General features: G+C 43.0%; 1 protein-coding gene across 1 annotated transcript; it reads left to right on the top strand.

Moving 5' to 3' along the window:
- The first annotated feature begins 2223 nt into the window (after positions 1 to 2223).
- On the top strand, positions 2224 to 19243 carry LOC140207160 (uncharacterized). The gene is made up of 2 exons (XM_072275501.1): positions 2224 to 2252; positions 16548 to 19243. The coding sequence occupies exon 2, from the start codon at positions 16932 to 16934 to the stop codon at positions 18219 to 18221; it is 1290 nt and encodes a 429-aa protein (XP_072131602.1). The 5' UTR covers positions 2224 to 2252; positions 16548 to 16931; the 3' UTR covers positions 18222 to 19243.
- The last annotated feature ends 768 nt before the right edge of the window (positions 19244 to 20011 follow it).

Below are 20011 nucleotides of genomic sequence, written 5' to 3'. Positions count from 1 at the left end.
AATTCACCTCCAAAGTCTGACAGCAGACTAGTGAGTGAATCTTCGATGGAGCAGAGTCAGAAACCAAAGAGTTCTCAGCCTGAGTCAGGGCTTTGGGGCTCCAGAGAGAGATGGGGTCGAGAGTTTATGATGAGGAGGAGAAATCAGAGCAGCAGTATATGGTTACAAATGAAATAGCAGAAGCATTTGGAAACTGGTTGATTGAAAAAAATGTGGGTAATTTCTGCAAAATACTGGAGTAAATCAGCAGATCAGGCAACAAGTGCGGAGAAGAATAAATAGACAAGTTTAGGCCGAGCCCCTTCGGCATGCCAAGACTGTGTACTCCTCTGCTTAGTTGCTGCCTGACCTGCAGAGTTCCTCCAGCATCTTGTGTGTGCGCGTCTCTGTATTTCCAGTGTCACGTGACCAGCAACAATGAATATAGAATTGAGTCCAGTTTTACAAACAAACATAAACATGCTCAACAATAGCAAAAAGTATTCAAACGACTATCTTAACCGGAAGTTAACTGCTATATGGCAATTCTGGAACAGTTCTTAAAGTGGTAAATTCGAACACAATTCTTAAAATGGTAAATTCGAACACAGTCTTAGAATGGTAAATTCGAAAGTCAATAAGGAGAGACTTCTCTGGAAATGGATTTCTACAAAGACGTGACATTACTGCTGATTCTCCAAAGCATTCACCACGAAGGAAATAAAACGGCTTAAAGGAACTGACCTTTTCCTGGCGAATGAACACTGCACAAACCTTCCTGATATTACAGGGGTTATCTCAAATGCAGGTCAATATTTCTGAATAAAGATTCAATAAGGTCGATCCTTTATGAAACCACTGAACGACACGAATTTTACTCAATCCTTCGTGTTCCCGTACTTTAGTAAGGTCTTCACTCTCCAATACTAGACTGTAAAGGTAAATCAAAGATACCCCAAACAAACCTGGCAGCGATTGGTGAAACTGCCAGCACAACAATTTTACCTTACAATAGAAAGTAAAACTCCACTTTAAAACGAAACTGAGTCCTAAGATGAATATGCAGCATAATGGAGTAACTGATGAATTAAACAATGAATCAACTGCGTAACAACAGGAGTTTCCAGTTATATACCTGCAGAGAACTTGTCATCATGTGACTTCACACTGGTAGGAAAATTACATAACAAGACCATTACATCATGCTCACAAGATACTCAATTACATCATTGTCATAAGACAGACACAAGATACCCATGAGGTATGTAACACCAGCAACTGCAGAATCTCTTGTGTTTCATATCTGCATTTGTAAGAGGATTGTACTTTGGCATCAGATACACGGAATTTGCCTCACAGGCAGACAGGGTAGTTAAGAAAGCTGATGGGGTGTTAGCATTCATAAGTCGAGGGATAGAGTTTAAGAGTGGCAAGGTAATGATGCAGCTCTATAAAACTCTGGTTAGGCCACACTTGGAGTACTGTGTCCAGTTCTGGTCGCCTCACTATAAGAAGGATGTGGAAGCATTGGAAAGAGTACAGAGGAGATTTACCAGGATGCTGCCTGGTTTAGAGAGTATGTATTATGATCAGAGATTAAGGGAGCTAGGGCTTTACTGTTTGGAGAGAAGGAGGATGAGAGGAGACATGACAGAGGTATGCAAGATATTAAGAGGAATAGATAGATTGGATAGCCAGCGCCTCTTCCCCAGGGCACCACTGCTCAATACAAGAGGACATGGCTTTAAGGTAAGGGGTGGGAAGTTCAAGGGGGATATTAGAGGAAGGTTTTTTTACTCAAGAGAGTAGTTGGTGCGTGGAATGCACTGCCTGAGTCAGTGGTGGAGGCAGATACACTAGTGAAATTTAAGAGACTACTGGACAGGTATATGGAGGAACTTAAGGTGGAGAGTTATGTGGGAGGCAGAGTTTGAGGGTCGGCACAACATTGTGGGCCGAAGGGCCTGTACTGTGCCATACTATTCTATGTTCTATGAATACCTGCTGATATTGAGTATATTGTTAACGGCAGACGCTTTCTGCGTTAAAACAGCTGCTCAATTTTCTATACACACAAAAACACTAAGGTAGGAACATGAAACCAGTGCTTGCAAAAAGTTGTAATGGCACTGTGATTACCCACAAAGCCCTGCGTGAAATGTTTCGCCGGCGCTGAAGCACCGATGAAATGCGCAGGCGTCAGGGTTTTAAGGTCCCCGCACATCACGCATGCGCGCAGTACGCAAAAAAACCCTCGGGAGGATAGGCGGCAGGTAAGTGCGGGTCGCCCGGGCCTGGAGTTGGGGCAGAATTTGCAAGTGGGAAGGAGTGGAGTGATATTTGGAAATCTGACTTTTTAAAGCACCATTTAGCAAGCAAACGACATATGGACGGTGTGCAAAAGCTCTGGCAAGAAAATCCTTCATAACCCACTACAGGCCTGCTACATAGGTTGTGTGAGAGTGCAGATGAAGTCGATCATGCCCAGGGGATGAAGATAAAGGTTGAACAAGTTTGGTCTTTATTCTTCGGAACGTCGAAGGTTGAAGGGGACTTGATAGAGATGTTTAAAATTATGAGGGGGATTGATAGAGTTGACGTGGTTAGACTTTTTCTATTGAGAGTGGGGAAGATTCCAACAAGGGGACATGGGTTGAGAATTAGAGGACAAAAGCTTAGGGGTAACATGAGGGGGATCTTCTTTACTCAGAGAGTGGTAGCTGTGTGGAATGAACTTCCAGCAGAAGTGGTTGAGGCAGGTTCTATGTTGTCGTTTAAAGTTAAATTCGATAGATATATGGACAGGAAAGGAATGGAGGGTTATGGGCTGAGTGCAGGTCAGTGGGACTAGGTGAGAGTAAGAGTTCGGCACTGAGTAGAAGGGCCGAGATGGCCTGTTTCCGTGCTGTAATTGTTATATGGTTATATGGATACTCGTAGCCCTCTATTTTTTCAAGCTTCATGTACATATCCAAAAGTCTCTTAAAAGACCCTATCATATCCGCCTCCACCACCGTCGCTGGCAGCCCATTCCACGCACTCGCCACTCTGCTTCAAAAAAACTTACCCCTGACATCTCCTCTGTTCCTAATCCCAAGCAATTTAAACTTGTGTCCTCTTGTGGCAGCCATTTCAGCCCTGGGAAAAAGCATCTGACTACCACATGATCAATGTCTCCCATCATCTTAAACACCTCTATCAGGTCACCGCTCATCCTCTGTCGCTCCAAGGAGAAAAAGCTGAGTTCACTCAACCTGCTTTCATAAGGCATGCTCCCCAATCCAGGCAACGTCCTTGTAGATCTCCTCTGCACCCTTTCTATGGCTTCCACATCCTTACTGTAGTGAGGCGGCCAGAACTCAGCACAGTACTCCAAGTGGGGTCTGACCAGGATCCTATACGGCTGCAACATTACCTCTCGGCTCCTAAATTCAATTCCATGATTGATGAAGACCAATACACCATGTGCCTTAACCACAGAGTCAACCTACATAGCTGCTTTCAGCGTCCTATGGACTGGGACCCCAAGATCCCTCTGATCCTCCACACTGCCAACAGTCTTACCATTAATACTATATTCTGCCATCATATTTGACCTACCAAAATGAACCACTTCACACTTATCTGGGTTGAACTCCATCTGCGACTTCTCACAGGGGTGCAGTGCCAATGCTGTACGAGGGGTGATTGAAATAAGTTCGTGGCCTAAGGTTATACAGCTCTCATTACATGCATGTGCAGTTCAACTCTTTGAGTGATTATGCAGAAAGTTTGAAGTTAATAACTTTTGTGCTATTTCTGTTTCAGGTAATTGAAAATTGCTAGGTTTTCTAAAATTGACTCCTTCCACCTTTGGCCACAAACTTATCAATCACCCCTCGTATGTGACACCCAATTTGTGTACCTGTTGATTTCATGTACTGGGCAACTTCCTTGCTCCATTCATGTAATGTGCAGGTACACAAACTGGGTGTGAAATATGTATATATGAATGAAAAGGGCTTCTTATAATGTCAAGTACTAAACCAAGATGAAAGAAATATATGAATTCCAGAGCTCCACAGAAATATAGTGATAGTTAAAACATTAACAATAGTATAGCCTATCAGTACATTTCAGTGTATAACTGGTACAATAAAACATATAATAATTTAATAATATGACAAAGTATTGCACGGTTGCACTCACTAATTATCATAAAATATAATTATCAAACAAGTAAAGAAAAAGACAGTAATCACGTATTTTACCAATTTAAAAGTAATTACCTACTTACCAAATGCCACCAATGAGAAATTTCACAATAATTTCCACAAAGAATCAGGCGTAATATGTGTTCGGGGGTCTGAAGCAACTCTTGTCCTGGTGTCATCTGCTGATCTATGGTACCCCAGCCATGATGTGACATACGGCTCAGGATTCCACTGAACTAGAGGAGATCCGTGTGTCGTACTGGACCCACCGATGCAAAGGCAAGAATACCACAAATACACTAACACACGTAAATCTTTTTCAAACCTTTATTCTTTACTCATAGCATGCTATGGGGGAAGTTACAGACCGATCTCCCAAAAGGGTCAGTCCAGACACTGCCCCCGAATGACACAGTTCTTGCACAATTTATAACATAGATCAGGTAGCAGGAAATCTTACGATTACAAGTTGAGATAATATTAGAATCATTTTAGTCACATGCTAAGATACAATTAGATGTAAAATAATCATTGGTCAGTTAGTTATAATTATTTTAAGCCGAAGCTAGCCCATCAGTTCCTCATTCGGATTCTTCCCCTTTTCTTCAGAACATTCTAGCCCCGACACTATACTTCCCATATTTAGCTAAACCTTGAGCTGCTTCTGCAAGATCAGCCAGTTCCTGATTTGAACCTGTGCCAATCCCTAGAGAATAATGTCACCTGTACGTCACCTGTTACTGGGTAAAGCTTCTCTTTGACTGTCCGAAAACAGTAAGCTTAAGGCGCACTCAAGGTGATTGACCATTGTTCTTAGCCTATACCCCTATTTACCGACCCCTTCACCCTATCACGTGTAGTTTAACAAACATAAGTGCTGATACATGATCTATGAGAATCCTTGAGTGTGTTGTTGTTATTATCAAGTTCATCTGACTGAATCCTGTATCACACTCGGCAGTACTAATAGGAATAACGTGAACAGCTCAGTAATGGGCGTAAATCTTGGGGGATGCGGCGTCCACAATCCTCCACATAATCCCTGAAGGCATTTATTACGGAGGAACAAGAAAGCTTAAACCTCTTGCAGAGAGATAATATTGCAGCTTCTCCATAATTAGGCTGTATTTCAGCAGGCCAGTTATCTTTATCAAGGACACACATTTCATTTAGCGGAGATTTATACATATTTTAAGGTTTAGAAGTTTGAGAACTTTTCAAGGATGTTGTTGTGAGCATATCGTGCTGCAAATTGTTTATAAGACTAGTAAGAAACTGTAGATAATTAATAGAGACAATTTTGTTGTTGCTTGTTAATTTCTCCAAACTTCCCCTTTTCAGCTGCCTCTTGTTAGAGTTTTTCTACCAGGTTGGTCTTTCAGTCCATGCAGTGATATTACGCGCCGTTGGATCAGTTTGTCTGCACAAACAATCATAGTAGTGCGTTTCTGTAAACACTCTGACAGTAAACCAAGTTCATGCAATGTGTCATACGTTAGAGCTAAGTCCAATAGAAACTGTTCAGTAGAGTCTTTTCAACAGACTTTCATAGGTTTTTATGTCACGCCCAGATCTTGTTTCATCCTTCATTGCTTTTTCAAAATGAAAACACAGTGCTTCATAACTTTGCCACACTGCTGAAACTGTTCGAAACAAGCTAGCTACGCACCTGGCGCCCAGAACACGGCCTATTTTGCAAATTTGTTGTTCTAGTTGAGAGGCACATTCAGACAGTTCCTTTTGATTTAGAGGTGATCTACTGTAAACTACTGTATCTACTGTAATTCCATTCAACCCGGTCAAAGGCTTTCTCAGCATCCAAAGAAATCATGCATTCCGAAGTTTCTGTAGAGGGAGAATAAATAACATTCACTAAATGACAAATGTTAAAATGAGAATAACAATTTTTAATAAATCTGGTCTGATCATCAGAGATAATAAAAGGCAGAATGTTTTCCATCCTATCAGCCAAAAGTTTAGATAAAAGTTTAGCATGAACATTAAGTAAAGAAGTAGGTCTGTAGGAAGAGCAATCAGTTGGATCTTTATTCTTTTTGAGAATAAGTGAAATAGAGGCGTCATGAAAATATTGTGGCAACCTACCTAATTTAAAAGAGTCGGAAAGGACAGAAAGGAATAAGGAATAAGCAAAGGAGCAAAGGCCTTGTAGAGCTCTCCAGAAAATTCGTCAGGACCGGGAGCCTTCCCCGAACTCAGAGAATGGACAACCCGGCCAATTTCCTCAGAAGAAAAAGGTTGATCTAACCATTTTCGATTAACCTCAGAAAGTGAGGGAAGGTTTAAACGATCTAGAATTATTCATAGCAAAATTGGCTTTAGGGGAATCGGAACTATACAGTTTAGAGTAAAATTCTCGAAAAGTATCGTTTATTTCTAATTGATCAGAAGTTATATCACCATTTGCTTTGGAGATTTCCTTAATTTGACGTTTAACTGTTAAAGTTTTAAGTTGATTAGCCAAATGTTTGCCCGTTTTATCACCATGAACTTAAAATTGACTTTTATTTTTTTAAAAGTTGAGTTTCAACAGGGTAAGTTAAGAACAGATCATATTTAGTTTTAACTTCCACACATCTTTTATATAAGACAGGATCCGGATCAGAAGCGTACTTTTGATCCAACTGTTTCAGCTGATTGACTAAGTCCAGTCTCTCCTTTTTAGCTCTTTTCTTAATACTTGCTGTATTGGAAATAACCTGGCCTCTAATATAAGCCTTGGAAAGCATCCCAAATAATAAGGCTAGAAGAGCCATCTAGTGTATTCTCTTCAAAGAAGAAAGTAATTTGACTCTCTAAAAATTGTAAAAAAAAAGCCTTAAACCAATAGTAAAATTGGATTAAAACGCTAAAATCTGTTTGATCGAAGAACCCCTGGAACATTTAAAGATAAAAAAAAAACAGGGGCATGATCTGAAACAGCAATTTCTTTATAATCACAGAATCGAACAGAGGGTATCAAATGACTATCGGCAAAAATATAATCAATCCTGGAATAGGTATGATGAACATGAGAAAAAAAGGAATATTCTTTACTTGTTGGGTATAAAAAACACTAAACGTCAATAATGTCACATTTCATTTGAAAAGATTGAATATAGGAGGCAGATCTACTAATATTCAATCATTTCGAAGATGACCGGTCTAAAACAGGGTCAAGACAGCAGTTAAAATCCCCTCCCAAGATTAAAGAGCACAAATTTAAGTCTAGTGAAAAAAAAGAAAAAAAAGTTCAAAAGAGCTGGGATCATCTATATTCGGAGCATAGAGATTAGCAAAAACCCTTAGTTGTTATCTAATTTCCCTGAGACTATAACGAACCGCCCATTGGGGTCAGACAAAAGCAACTGAATTGTCAATCAAAATTGAAGTACCTCTGGCCTTGGCTTGAAAGGAAGAATGAAAAGCTAGACCATTCCAACATTTGAACAAACGCCCACAGTCAGATCTGCGACATGTGTCTCTCGTAAAAAAAAAAATTGAGGGATTCAATTTCTTAATATAGGTAAAAATCTTATTTCACAGGGTGGTTTAAACCTTTCACATTTAAACTAAGAAAATTAGTATTGTATACCATTTAAATATGTTCAAAACAGAGGTTAAACTTATAAACCATTGGATTATACCAAAAATCCAAACCTTAAAATTCAAAATACTTAACCAAGCTATAGATGAGGCAGGGATAACCAAACAGCTGATAAAAAAGAAAAAGGGTAAAAAACAGCCCACTCCCATCCAGCCCCTTCCCAATGAAAAAAAAATCACCCAAGAGAGGGCGAAAGCTGATCTACTGATAAGTCCCACCCTGACATGCTACTGGCAGAGCTCCAAGAGAAGAAAAGGTTAATACAGAATGAATTCCAACCTAGACTAAATAACCTTCAAAAGAAATAAAAAAAATTCAAAACATAATGTTTGCATAAAATAATTACAAAGAATCTCCTCTGGAGATTCCAGACCACACAGTAGCAGCAGCAGCAAAGCAGGCATTTCGGAAGTTTCTCCAGATGTTCCTCCATGCTCTCACATCCGTCTCCATCAAAACAGGATTGTGCACGGCACCCTACTTGACAAATAACAGAGATCATCACCGGAGTGGCCGCTGCGTGCTGTGTTGCGTCGCCATTTTCTCCTCCCGTCTTTCAGAACTTTTAGCACAAGACATTATAACACTCCAACAGTAAGTTTTCGAAGCAGGTTAGATTCAGTAATTTAATAAAGAACGGAACCATTTGAGAAAAACGTCTACTCCATGCAATGCCAGTAGACCTTCCGTTGGCTTCTAAAAGCCTTCCAGTAGTTTTTACTCTATTATTTGCCCTCTCTTTGGCTTTTATGTTGGCTTTGCCTTCTCATTTCAGCCACAGTTGTGTCCTCCTGCCTTTTCAATGCTTCGACTTCTTTGGGATGTATCGATCACTCAGCTCCCGAATTGCTCCCAGAAACTCCAGCCATTGCTGCTCAGTTGTCACTCCTACCTTTTCCCTTCCAAACAAGTTTGGCCAACTTCTCAGTACAGAAACAGGCTATTTGGCCCATCTAGTCAATGCTGAAAAAACATTTAAGCTGGCTAATGCAACTAACTGCACTAGGACCATTGCCCTCCATACCCCTACCATCCAGGCTCCCATCCAAACGTGTTTTAAGTGGTGAAACCGAGCTCATAATCACTACTTGTGCTGGCATCTCATTCCACACTCTCATGACCATTTCAGCAAAGAGCTTTTCCACGTGTTCCCGTTAAATTTTCACCTTCCCCACTTACCCATGACCTCTGGTTGTCATCCCATCCAACCTCAATGGAAAAAGCTGCTTGCATTTACCTATCTATACCCTCATAATTTTGTATACTTGTAACAAGTCCTCAAAGAAGTGTATAATTTCCTTGTTTATGTTCGGAGCCCTTTTTAGTTGTATAAGATGATGAGGGGCGTTGATCGTGTGGATAGCCAGAGGTTTCTTCCCGGGGCTGAAATGGCTAACACGAGGGGGCGTAGTTTTAAGGTGTTTGTAAATAGATACTGAGGGGATGTCAGGGGTAATTTTTTTACACAGAGAGTGGTGGATGCGTGGAATGCACTGCCGGCTATTTGTGTGAGAGTGTTTCAGTTACTTTGGGGCCAGGCACCCATGCAACTCATTGGGAACAGGGAATAATACCAATGGAGAGAGTCAAACTGAGCCAGGTCACAGATTGGAGACGGCAGTGTAAACGTAACTTTGTTGGATCAAATAATGACAGCACAAAAAGATCGTTACTTATCTTTTCACCTGTTTATTTCTTCGAGCTCAGCCAGCGAGTGAACTTGGACCGGACATCAGGGAGACAATCGTTTCTCATCTCCCCAGCGGTTCTACAAGTTCACTGCCCGATGTCAGAATTGTCAGAAGTGATAAGGCCACCGATACAAAAGAACAATCAGTTTGATAACCATTCTGGTCAAGTCAATGGACTATTGATACAGAGAACAGTCAGTTTGATAGACATTTCAGCCACCTTAATTAAAGAAAGGAATGTCCTACCTGGTTTGTTGGAGCCACAACTTAATGACAAAGATAAAAACATCCATCAAATTTGTGCTTTAATTAAGAAAGGAATGTTCTGTCTAATTTCTATCATGAACTGCTTTTTGTCAAAATCAAAAGGTGTGAAAAGCCCAGAGACATCCATGTGGATCTGGGCAAACTTTAATTATCTTGCTCCAAAGGCGGCAGTTGTGAGACATTATTCAAAGTCACAGACATAGTCAGTACTGAATCCATTGTTTACAGGAATCTTGAGAATCCCCCATTCCCTTAAACTTTATCATTCCCTCCTTTTTTATCATTACATGATAACCTTTAAGAACAGATTGTTGCTTCTACAACATGATACAAAACATACCCAACATGCTCCCCATTCTACTTGCGTAGGAGGGACAGAAAAGTGTTAACGTGGGGGCCTCCCGAAACAGGGGCAGGTCTCCTTAGGGTCATTAAAGTCATCATTGACCAATGCATTTTTCAGTCCTTATCAGTTCCGCCAGTAACGTGTTTACAGTCCGTTCGATGTATCCACTGGAGATGCCCTTCCACATTTACTGCAGTAGGTGTTGTCAGTAGCACTTGGTACGGTCCTTTCCACCTCAGTTCCAACATCTTACAATCCCATTTCTTGAGCAGGACAAAATCTCCAGGCTCAGTGATGGGGTAGTCACCCTTAGGCTGGGTGTTGTCCTCTTGATTGCCTGTCGTACCTGTGAATGCAAGCTTTGGAGAGTTTTAGTTTAAATGCATAAATATTTTCCCATCTCCTCCCCTAAGGTATGCACGTCCATCCTTTCAGGAAGTGGAGGTCGGGCCAGTTCTGACCCCTATGGTGTTCACATGGGTTTCCCGTAGATAATCTTGACGAGGGATAACTCCGTTTTAACTGAGGGTGTGATTCTCATGTGGAACAAGGCCAAGGGTAGAGCCTTAAGCCAGGTTGGCCCAGTTTCTTGCATAAGTTTAGTTAGCTTATTCCTTAAAGTTCCATTTGCTCGTTCCACTATACCAGCTGCTCTTGGATGGTGAGCACAGTGAAGTTGCTGTTTCATTGCCAGTTCTTTTACAGATTTTCTCATCTATCTTAGCAATTAAATGAGGTCCATTGTCTGAGCTTATTGATTCAGGTAATCCATAACAGGGAATCACTTCTCAATAATGTTTTTACAACGGTATTATCAGTAGTGGGTATAGCCTCTGACTGCTAAATACATCTACTATTACCAAGCAATATTTACAACAATATTACTGTAGGTAGTTCTACAAAATCAAGTTGTAAACAAGAAGAAGGTCCACCAGGCAAGGGGGTAGTTCCAGGAACACAAGGCATTCCCCTTCCAGCATTCATTTTTTTTTACATGCTGTGGCTCGCTTTTCAACTACTTGCTGGAAATCAGGGCACCTCCGCCACCAAGATATTAACCATTCCCTCCTTGCCCAAGTGTGTACAATTATTTACATAATCTATCAAGATAGATAAGAACACAGAGGGAACACAAACCTGTCCCGCAGGAGTCACCCATAAATTGGTCTGAGGTTCAAGGTGGCAACCCATTTGGGACCGTAGTTTGCGCTCTCCTTCAGGGGCGTCCCCCTGGAATTTACGTATTTTCCCCCATATCTGGCATACCTGTCCTTAGGTTTTTGTCTAATAAGAACTTGTTGGGCTCCCGAGGGGACTAAAAGTGTGGGGTCCAAGGCTGTCTGTTTTGCTGCTGCACCAGCCTGAGCATTACTCTTAAATATCTCATCAGATTCCCCAGTATGGGTTGCACATCTAATAATAACTAAAACTCAAGGTAGCTGTAGAGCGGTGAGTATGTTGTTTACTTTATACTTTATACCTTATTGTCGCCAAACAATTGATACTAGAACATACAATCATCACAGCGATATTTGATTCTGCGCTTTCCTCTCCCTTGATTACAAATATTAAATATTAAAACTATTTAAAATAGTAAAAATTAGTAAATATTAAACATTTAAATTATAAATCATAAATAGTAAATAGAAAAATGGAAAGTAAAGTAGTGCAGAAAAACTGAGAGGCAGGTCCGGATATTTGGAAAGTACGGCCCAGATCCAGGTCAGGATCGTTCAGCAGTCTTATCACGGTTAGAAAGAAGCTGTTCCCACATCTGCCCGTACAAGTCTTCAAGCTCCTGAGCCTTCTCCCGAAGGGAAGAGGGATGAAAAGTATGTTGGCTGGGTGGGTCATGTCCTTGATTATCCTGGCAGCACTGCTCCGACAGCGTGCGGTGTAAAGTGAGTCCAAGGACGGAAGATTTGTTTGTGTGATGTGATGTGCTGCGCCGTGTTCGCGATCTTCTGCAGCGTACACGATCTTTGCAGTTTACAAAGTTTGCAGTTTACATTACTAATGGTGGGGTGGGGGTGTGCAGAGGAAGTTAGTTCTGTAGTCAGGGCATACCGGGTGTCTATGTAAAAGCTCGCACTTTAATCTGTTTGAGATTTCTTTTCCACAGGCTTTTTCATTTTAAAATTCAAAATGTTTATCAAAGAGGATTCCAGCTTAGTCTCCTCCACTGAAGCCCTCATTCAGGCCCTTTTTATTTTGTTCCAAACAGTTGTGGACTCCCTCTTCAATGTCATCTTCATTTATGACTTGGCATTTTTTTTTAAGGTCTTCTACAAAGAATTGGTTCTGTACTGGATTCCTCAAAATCAGAACTGAGTACGCTGTCAGACTAGGCTGTTGCTAAGATACAAGCATGAGTCAGAGCAAATAGCTCAGCTTTCTGGGTGGAGGTAGCTGCTGCAAAGGAGTTTTGCTCAATTACTTCACTGTCGTCACTTACCGCATAGCCAGAACATTGTTTTCCTGCTGGATCCACAAAAGAGCTTCTATCCTCATAAAACATTGCCTCGGGCTTGAAGGGGTGGGAGAGTCTGTCCCTCTTTCACCGGGAGGGGGTGGGGGGGGAGGGTGGTTGCAGTTGGTGCAACCGACTTCATGGCCTGAAATTGCCCAGAGATGGGGTACAACATCTTGGGTTCAGTCAATATTAAAAGAGTGTTTCCCAGATATCCCGTCTTCACCTTTGACTCCTTCCAGTATCGGAGTTGGCCCGTGGCCAAGTCCCGCCAGTCTCCCTCGGTGCCTGAGGCTTGTTTTTTTCAGGGTGTAGGCAAGGAACCCAGGCTCTTTGGCTTGAACCCAGGGCAAAGCCTAATGGTGGTATGGGGAACCACTGGTCCTGTCTGTCGCCAAAGGAAATCCAGAACTTCGGCCAGTAATGCACTGCCCCCTCTTCCTTTAACCTCTCCAATCACCGTGACTGGGAACTTCTGTCCTTCGAGGGGTGCATAATATTGGTTTTCCTCAGTGGAGCACCCTGTAGGATCATAACACAGAGTCTGCCTCTGGCAGAGAGGGTTCAAACAAAGTGGAATCCAAATTAAGTGCCCACAACTGGGCGGTCGGTTGTTTGCTAGTCCCAGGGTGATACCCTTGTCTGTGCATAGAAACTCGACTTCCAACGGACAGAGCAAGTCTTATTCTGCTAGATTACACCTCAGACTGGTGGTGACTGTAAATGAAACCTCACACTGGGTCTCCTTGGAATTTCACCTGCAGTGGCTGGGTACGTGAATACGTACATTCCGTGCCTTCGAACCCAGAGTGACTGTAGCGTCTGATAGCCGGTATCCCTTTTCCTATATCATCATAAACGGAATTAGAATTACAGCATCTTGCAATATGATATTGGGCTCTTCCTGAGGGTTGGTACTCACGGTAGGAAGCATCCTTCTTCCTGCTGAACATATTCACCTTTAATGTTAGTTCCCTTCGGGGTTGATCGGGATTCGAAAGCTGGGTCCCAGTAATATGTCAAAGCTCGTGGCAATCGATTTCGGTCATTGTCAGGCCAAGCCATATTTTAATCCTGTTGGCTAATTTAGTTGGTAAGCACTTGAGCAGTAGGGCATTAAACTGGGGGAACGGATTCCCATTATTAAAGGCTTGGTCTCCTGTGAAAGTAGTGTAGCAGGCCATAAATCGCTCCCAATAGTCTGGTCCCAATTTCCCAGGTTTAGGTTTGCATTCAAGTACTTTTGTGATATTTACAGGTTGCTGGAGAGCCTTCTCCAAGGCTTGAATAATCCGGTCTGTCTGTTCATCCTCATTATGGATTCCCACCTGTAACTCCTGATGGGTTTGGTATCTTAATTCTGCCTTCCATTTCCACCCCTCAGATGAGAGCATCATGCAGCAAAGTGGAAATAAATCTTGCGGGATCTCATTATACATTTGTATAGTACTGCGGACATACCATACAAACTGTGCTGGTTTTTCTTTTCTATCGGGGGCTGATTCATGATCGTTACCATCTCTTGAGGCTTCCAGTGTGCATACAAGATTTACTGAGGGCTGTCCCTCCTTGGCTGCTCGTGGACTGCACAGCATTTGGGTAGGCAATTGTCTCTGTGGATCCATTAACTCTGGGGTCTTCCCTCCCTGTCTCGGAATAATCCCTTTCCCTTTCTGGATCTCAGGGTATAGGGAGCCTTCCCTTCCCTGCCGCTGCTGTTTTACTGGAGCAGCCACCGTACCTGAGTACTGGGAGGATTGGGGTTTGGAAGCACTGGGTGCCCAATCCTCATTGCGGTCACTGTCCTTAAACAGGGTCGGTATGCCAGATATGGGTTCGGGATCCCATATTGGCCCTAGATCTTTGCGCGCGACACTGCCGATTTTAAACCTTCCTGTCTGTCCGTATCTGCTTTTGCCTGTTTTCTTTGTTTCTCGTTCTCTTTCTTTTCCCTTCTACCCATTAGCACTCCACTCCGCCTGCAGTGTCTCCCAACTCTTGGGAGTCCCTTCTGCTGTACATACCTCTATCTCTTTATCACATGCATTATTCCTCCAGCTGGCCAGTAAGGTACCATTCCATTTAGTATCGGCTCTACCTTTCCATTCTTTAATCAATAAGTTCCACTCTTTACTGCAATTCTTTTCCCAAATTAAATTTACTGCTTGTTTCCCCTGGTGGCCACACTGTTTCCCTAGTTTCTTTGTTAGCGCTGCCCTTAACATCCAGAGGTCCTTCTCTTATCCGGTATTCATTCACACATAGCTGTATCAAGGGCCTGTCCCATTATTGCCCTTATCAGTTGTTCTTAATTATCAAGTCAAGTCAAGTATATAGCACATTTAAAAACAACCACGTTGACCAAAGTGCTGCACAAAGTAAAGCAAGTAGCCAAAATCACAAGTACACAAAATGCAGACAAACCAACAAGACAAACAGTTTATAGAAACAAAATACACAATACAAGGGGCTAGGCACAAGCCATTGGGTGAGAAATTTAGCCAGCCTGCCTCCCCCTTAATCAATTTCAACTGGCCATATTATCGGGAGACAGCTGATATAGTCAAATCCGTCAGATAGCAGTGGCCGCCTCTCCTGACCGGGGTCCCCAGCCCCGATTCTTTCCTTAGGAACAATACAGAATACCCAATGTCACCCGCAGCATTTAATTCTCACAAAAACTGCTAACCTATTTTCCGTTAATACTCGCAAAAAAAAAAACAACTCTCACATACTCTGGAGGCCTTTCCTCTGTTATCCTGAACTTGTCTCATTAAATTTCAACTAGCCATATTTCTGTTGCTAAGGTGAGAATTTAACCAGGCTGCCAGTCTCGTAATAATTACAAATTTCAACCGGCCATATCGTGAGACATGAGCAACCCCTTTTCCGAATCATCAAATTTCAACCGGCCATATCCTGTCACCCGCAGCAATGTGAAAGAGACAACTGCTTACCTTAAATTCTTTATCCAAATGGGTCGTCCGATCCTGTCAAGGTACCAGTCCCAATGGGCGAGGGGCAAAAATGTTTGGTCGGACACAAGGAGTAGCCAGAGGTAAACTACCTCGGGGCGCCTGTTACTCAAATTGTGTTCAATTCAAGCTCCCTATCACTTACTCAGCCCAGAGAGACGTTCCCTATGTTGGGATTCGAGTCACGGCGCCAAATATAAACGTAACTTTGCTGGATCAAATAACGATAGCACAAAAAGATCGTTACTTATCTTTTCACCCGTTTATTTCTTCAAGCTCAGCCGGCGAGTGAACTTGGACCCGACATCAGGGAGAGACCCTTTCTCATCTCCCCGGCGGTTCTACAAGTTCACTGCCCGATGTCAGAATTGTCAGAAGTTATAAGGCCACCGATACAAAAGAACAATCAGTTTGATGACCATTCCGGTCAAGTCAATGGACTATTGATACAGAGAACAGTCAGTTTGATAGACATTTCAGCCACCTTAATTAAAGAAAAGAATGTCCTAGCTGGTTTGCTGGAGCCACAACTTAATGACAAAGATAAGAACATCCATCAATTTGCACTTTAATTAAGAATGGAATGTTCTGTCTAATTTCCATCAGGTACTGCTTTTTGTCAAAACCAAGGTGTGAAAAGCCCAGAGACATCTATGTGGATCTGGGCAAACTTTAATTATCTTGCTCCAAAGAAGGCAGCTGTGAGACATTATTCAAACACACAGCAGTCACAGACGTAGTCAGTACTGAATCCATTGTTTACCGGAATCTGAGAACCCCCCATTCCTTTAAACTTTATCAGCAGAAATGCCCCATTCTCATAGAGACAGGAAGAACATCAGAGAATTTGATGATCATTCCAGATACCAGCACTGTGCCCAGTTAGAAGATGATTTCTCTCTCCATCTTGGGTTGAACTTCACTGTAGCAGTGTGATGCCAGATCACACCTTGACAACCCAAGTGATCTCATCTGAAATGTTGTCCTTCACCCATTGATGGATTTTGTAAATCTTTTCACAGGTTAAAAATGACAAGGAATTTGTCTGCGGCAGTTCGCTGTCTCTGTCCAGATCTTTAAGAAGTGGAGCAAGGGATTCACTGGATCATCCTTCCTGCTCAGACTGTGGGGAAGGATTCACTTGATCATCTGAGCAACTGGCATGCCCATCACTTCACAGGGGGATCCCGTTCATCTGCTCAGACAGTGGGAATGGATTCAGTCGGTCATTTCAACTAAAGGTACATCAGCAAGTTCACACTGGGACAAGGCCATTCATCTGTTCTGTGTGTGAGAAGGGATTCAGTTGGTCTTCCCACCTGTGGACACACCAGTCAGTTCACACGGGCCAGAGGCTGTTCATCTGCTGAATTTGTGGGGAAGGGTTCACTCGGTTATCTGACCTAATGGCTCACCAGCGAGTTCACACCGGGGAGAGGCCGTTCATCTGCTCAGACTGCGGGAAGGGATTCACTCGGTCATCTGACCTACTGGTACACCAGTCAGTTCACACTGGGGTGAGGCCATTCACCTGCTCAGACTGTGGGAAGGGATTCACTCAGTCATCCCAATTGAAGGTACATCAGCGTGTTCACACAGGGGAGCGGCCGTTCACCTGCTCAGACTGTGGGAAGGGATTCTCTTGCTCATCCCAACTGAAGGTACATCAGCGAGCTCACACTGGGGAGAGGCCGTTCACCTGCTCAGACTGTGGGAAGGGATTCACTCTGTCATCCCACCTACTGGTACACCAGTCAGTTCACACTGGGGAGAAGCCGTTCACCTGCCCAGACTGTGGGAAGGGATTCACTCGGTCATCCAACCTACTGGTACACCAGCGAGTTCACACTGGAGAGAGGCCATTCACCTGCTCAGACTGCGGGAAGGGATTCAGACATTTAGCTACCTTACAAGCACACCGCTCAGTTCACACCGGGGAGTGGTCGTTCACATGCTCAGACTGCGGGAAGGGATTCACACGGTCAGCTAGCCTACAAGCACACCGGTCAGTTCACACTGGGGAGTGGCCATTCACCTGCTCAGTGTGTGGGAAGGGCTTCATTCGGTCATCTGACCTACTGGCACACCAGTCAGTTCACACTGGGGAGAGGCCATTCACCTGCTCAGTCTGTGGGAAGGGATTCACTCGGTCATCCCAACTGAAGGTACATCAGTCAGTTCACACTGGGGAGAGGCCGTTCACCTGCTCAGACTGTGGAAAGACATTCACTCAGTCATCCTACCTACAGAGTCACCTACGAGTTCACACTGGAGAGAGACCATTCACCTGCTCAGTCTGTGGGAAGGGATTCACACGGTCATCCCAATTGAAGGTACACCAGTCAGTTCACACTGGTGAGTGGCCGTTCACCTGCTCAGACTGTGGGAAGGGATTCACTTGTTCATCTGAACTGAAGGTACATCAGCGAGTTCACACTGGGGAGAGGCCGTTCACCTGCTCAGTCTGTGGGAAGGGGTTCACTCAGTCATCCCATCTACTGACACACCGGTCAGTTCACACTGGGGAGTGGCCGTTCACCTGCTCAGACTGTGGGAAGGGATTCACTCGGTCATCTCAACTGAAGGTACATCAGCGAGTTCACACTGGGGAGAGGCCATTCACCTGCTCAGACTGTGGGAAGCGGTTCACTTGGTCATCTCAACTACAGAGACACCAGCGTGTTCACACTGGGTAGAGGCCAATCTCCTGCTCAGACTTTGGGAAGAGATTCTCTCAGCCAAATCAACCAAATGTGCATCACTGAGTTCACACTGGGGAGAGGCCATTCACCTGCTGTGAATGTGGGAAGAGATTCACTCAATCATCTAACCTTATGTAACTCTTGCTTCAGCTAGCAGGTTAATATAGGGGATGATAGCCCCCAGCCTGGCCAAACTTAAGAAATCTTGTTTGGGTGGGTGCTGCGTGATGTGTCCCCTGTTACAAATCAGTACCCCAAAATAACAGGTGATTAAACAATTGAGCTTTATAATTCTTACTTTGACTATAGGGTTAGTAAAGAAAAGAAAAAAAAAGAAGGACCCTCTCTCATCATCCGCGTCTTCTCCTCTCTCTCTGGCAAAAGACTGCAAAAGTCTCTCTTCCAGACTCACAAGAAAGAACAATATTTCTCTCATTGGATAGCCCCACATTCCAAAACCCTGTTATCTCTAGTCATAACTTGAACATTGCTGCTACAGAGAAACCATTAGCTCAGCAGTGAAACATTGCAGAGAGGCTATTACATTAGCAGTGAAACCTTACAGCATGTTACACTTGTGACACACTGCCGGGTTCACACTGGGGAGAAAGTTTCAGTAAGCTTCATGCTGGATATTTATTCATCACCGTTGCTGAATGCAATTTCGAGAGTGACTGTCGGTGCTGAACTCTGCAATTATCGCTGCTGCTCAGCACACCCAGTTCTGCACCCTGGTCACTGGGCATGGGAGGAGTTTCTTCTGCTGCACATTCACCTTTAATGGGACTAGAGTTCAATATTCTGCATCTGCTGGGTCTGAGTGTAAATAGACTTTTCTAAAGTTGTCATTTCAGTTCTTCTTTATCTTTGTAATTCTTACTGATTGAAATGGGACCAAGATATTTTCATTAAAAAAGTCAATGTTGGTATTGATGAAAGTGTTTATTGCCTTTGTTGTATTTGTCAACTATTGAGCTCTGTTTGGCAGGTTTTTTGAAGCCTTGAAATAAATTTTGTTGGAGGTTTTCCCTATTTTGCACTACTTTCTATTTTCTTTCCTTGTTGATATTCCAGATACGTGGGTATCAAGAATCCCAATGAAAGGTCTTGGCCTGAAATGTTGATTTCCATCCATGGATACTGCCTGACATGCTGAGCTCCTCCATCGCTGTAGTTCTCTAGATTTCTAGCATCTGCAGGTCCTGTTGTTTCCCAGATACTTACATGTTTCTTGAAAGAACAAGCTAGTAGTGGAGTTGTGTGGCTCTGTTGGTAAAATATTAAATAAAATAATTAGAAAGAGGTGGCATAGGGTTGGAAGGTGTAGAGTCTTTGTGGGTTGAATTAAGAAACAGCAAATGTAAAAAAAAAATCCCTGATGGGAATAGAGATCTCCAAACAGTAGTGAGTATGTGGTCCACAAATTACAATGGGAGATAGAAAGTGCGTGCCAAAAGGGCAATGTTACAATAGTCATGGGGGATTGTTATGCAGGTGATTAGGAAAATTAGGATGTTGTTGGTCTCAAGAGGTGGAATTCTAGAATGCCTAAAAGATGGTTTTTTAGAGCAGCTCGTAGTTGAGCCCACTTGGGGATCAGCTATTCTGGATTGGGTGTTGTGATGAACCAGAATTAATTAGGTCACTTAAGTTCAAAGAACCCTGAGGGGCAAGTAACCTTAATATGATCAAATTCACCCTGACATTAGAGAAGGAGAAGCTAAAGTCAGATGTGGAATAAAAAGAATTAGGGAGGCATGAGAGAAAAATGGGTCAAAATTAAT

Source organism: Mobula birostris, chromosome 13, assembly GCF_030028105.1.
Source record: "Mobula birostris isolate sMobBir1 chromosome 13, sMobBir1.hap1, whole genome shotgun sequence".
Classification (NCBI taxonomy): domain Eukaryota; kingdom Metazoa; phylum Chordata; class Chondrichthyes; order Myliobatiformes; family Myliobatidae; genus Mobula; species Mobula birostris.
This window is presented reverse-complemented; position numbering and strand designations above follow the sequence as displayed.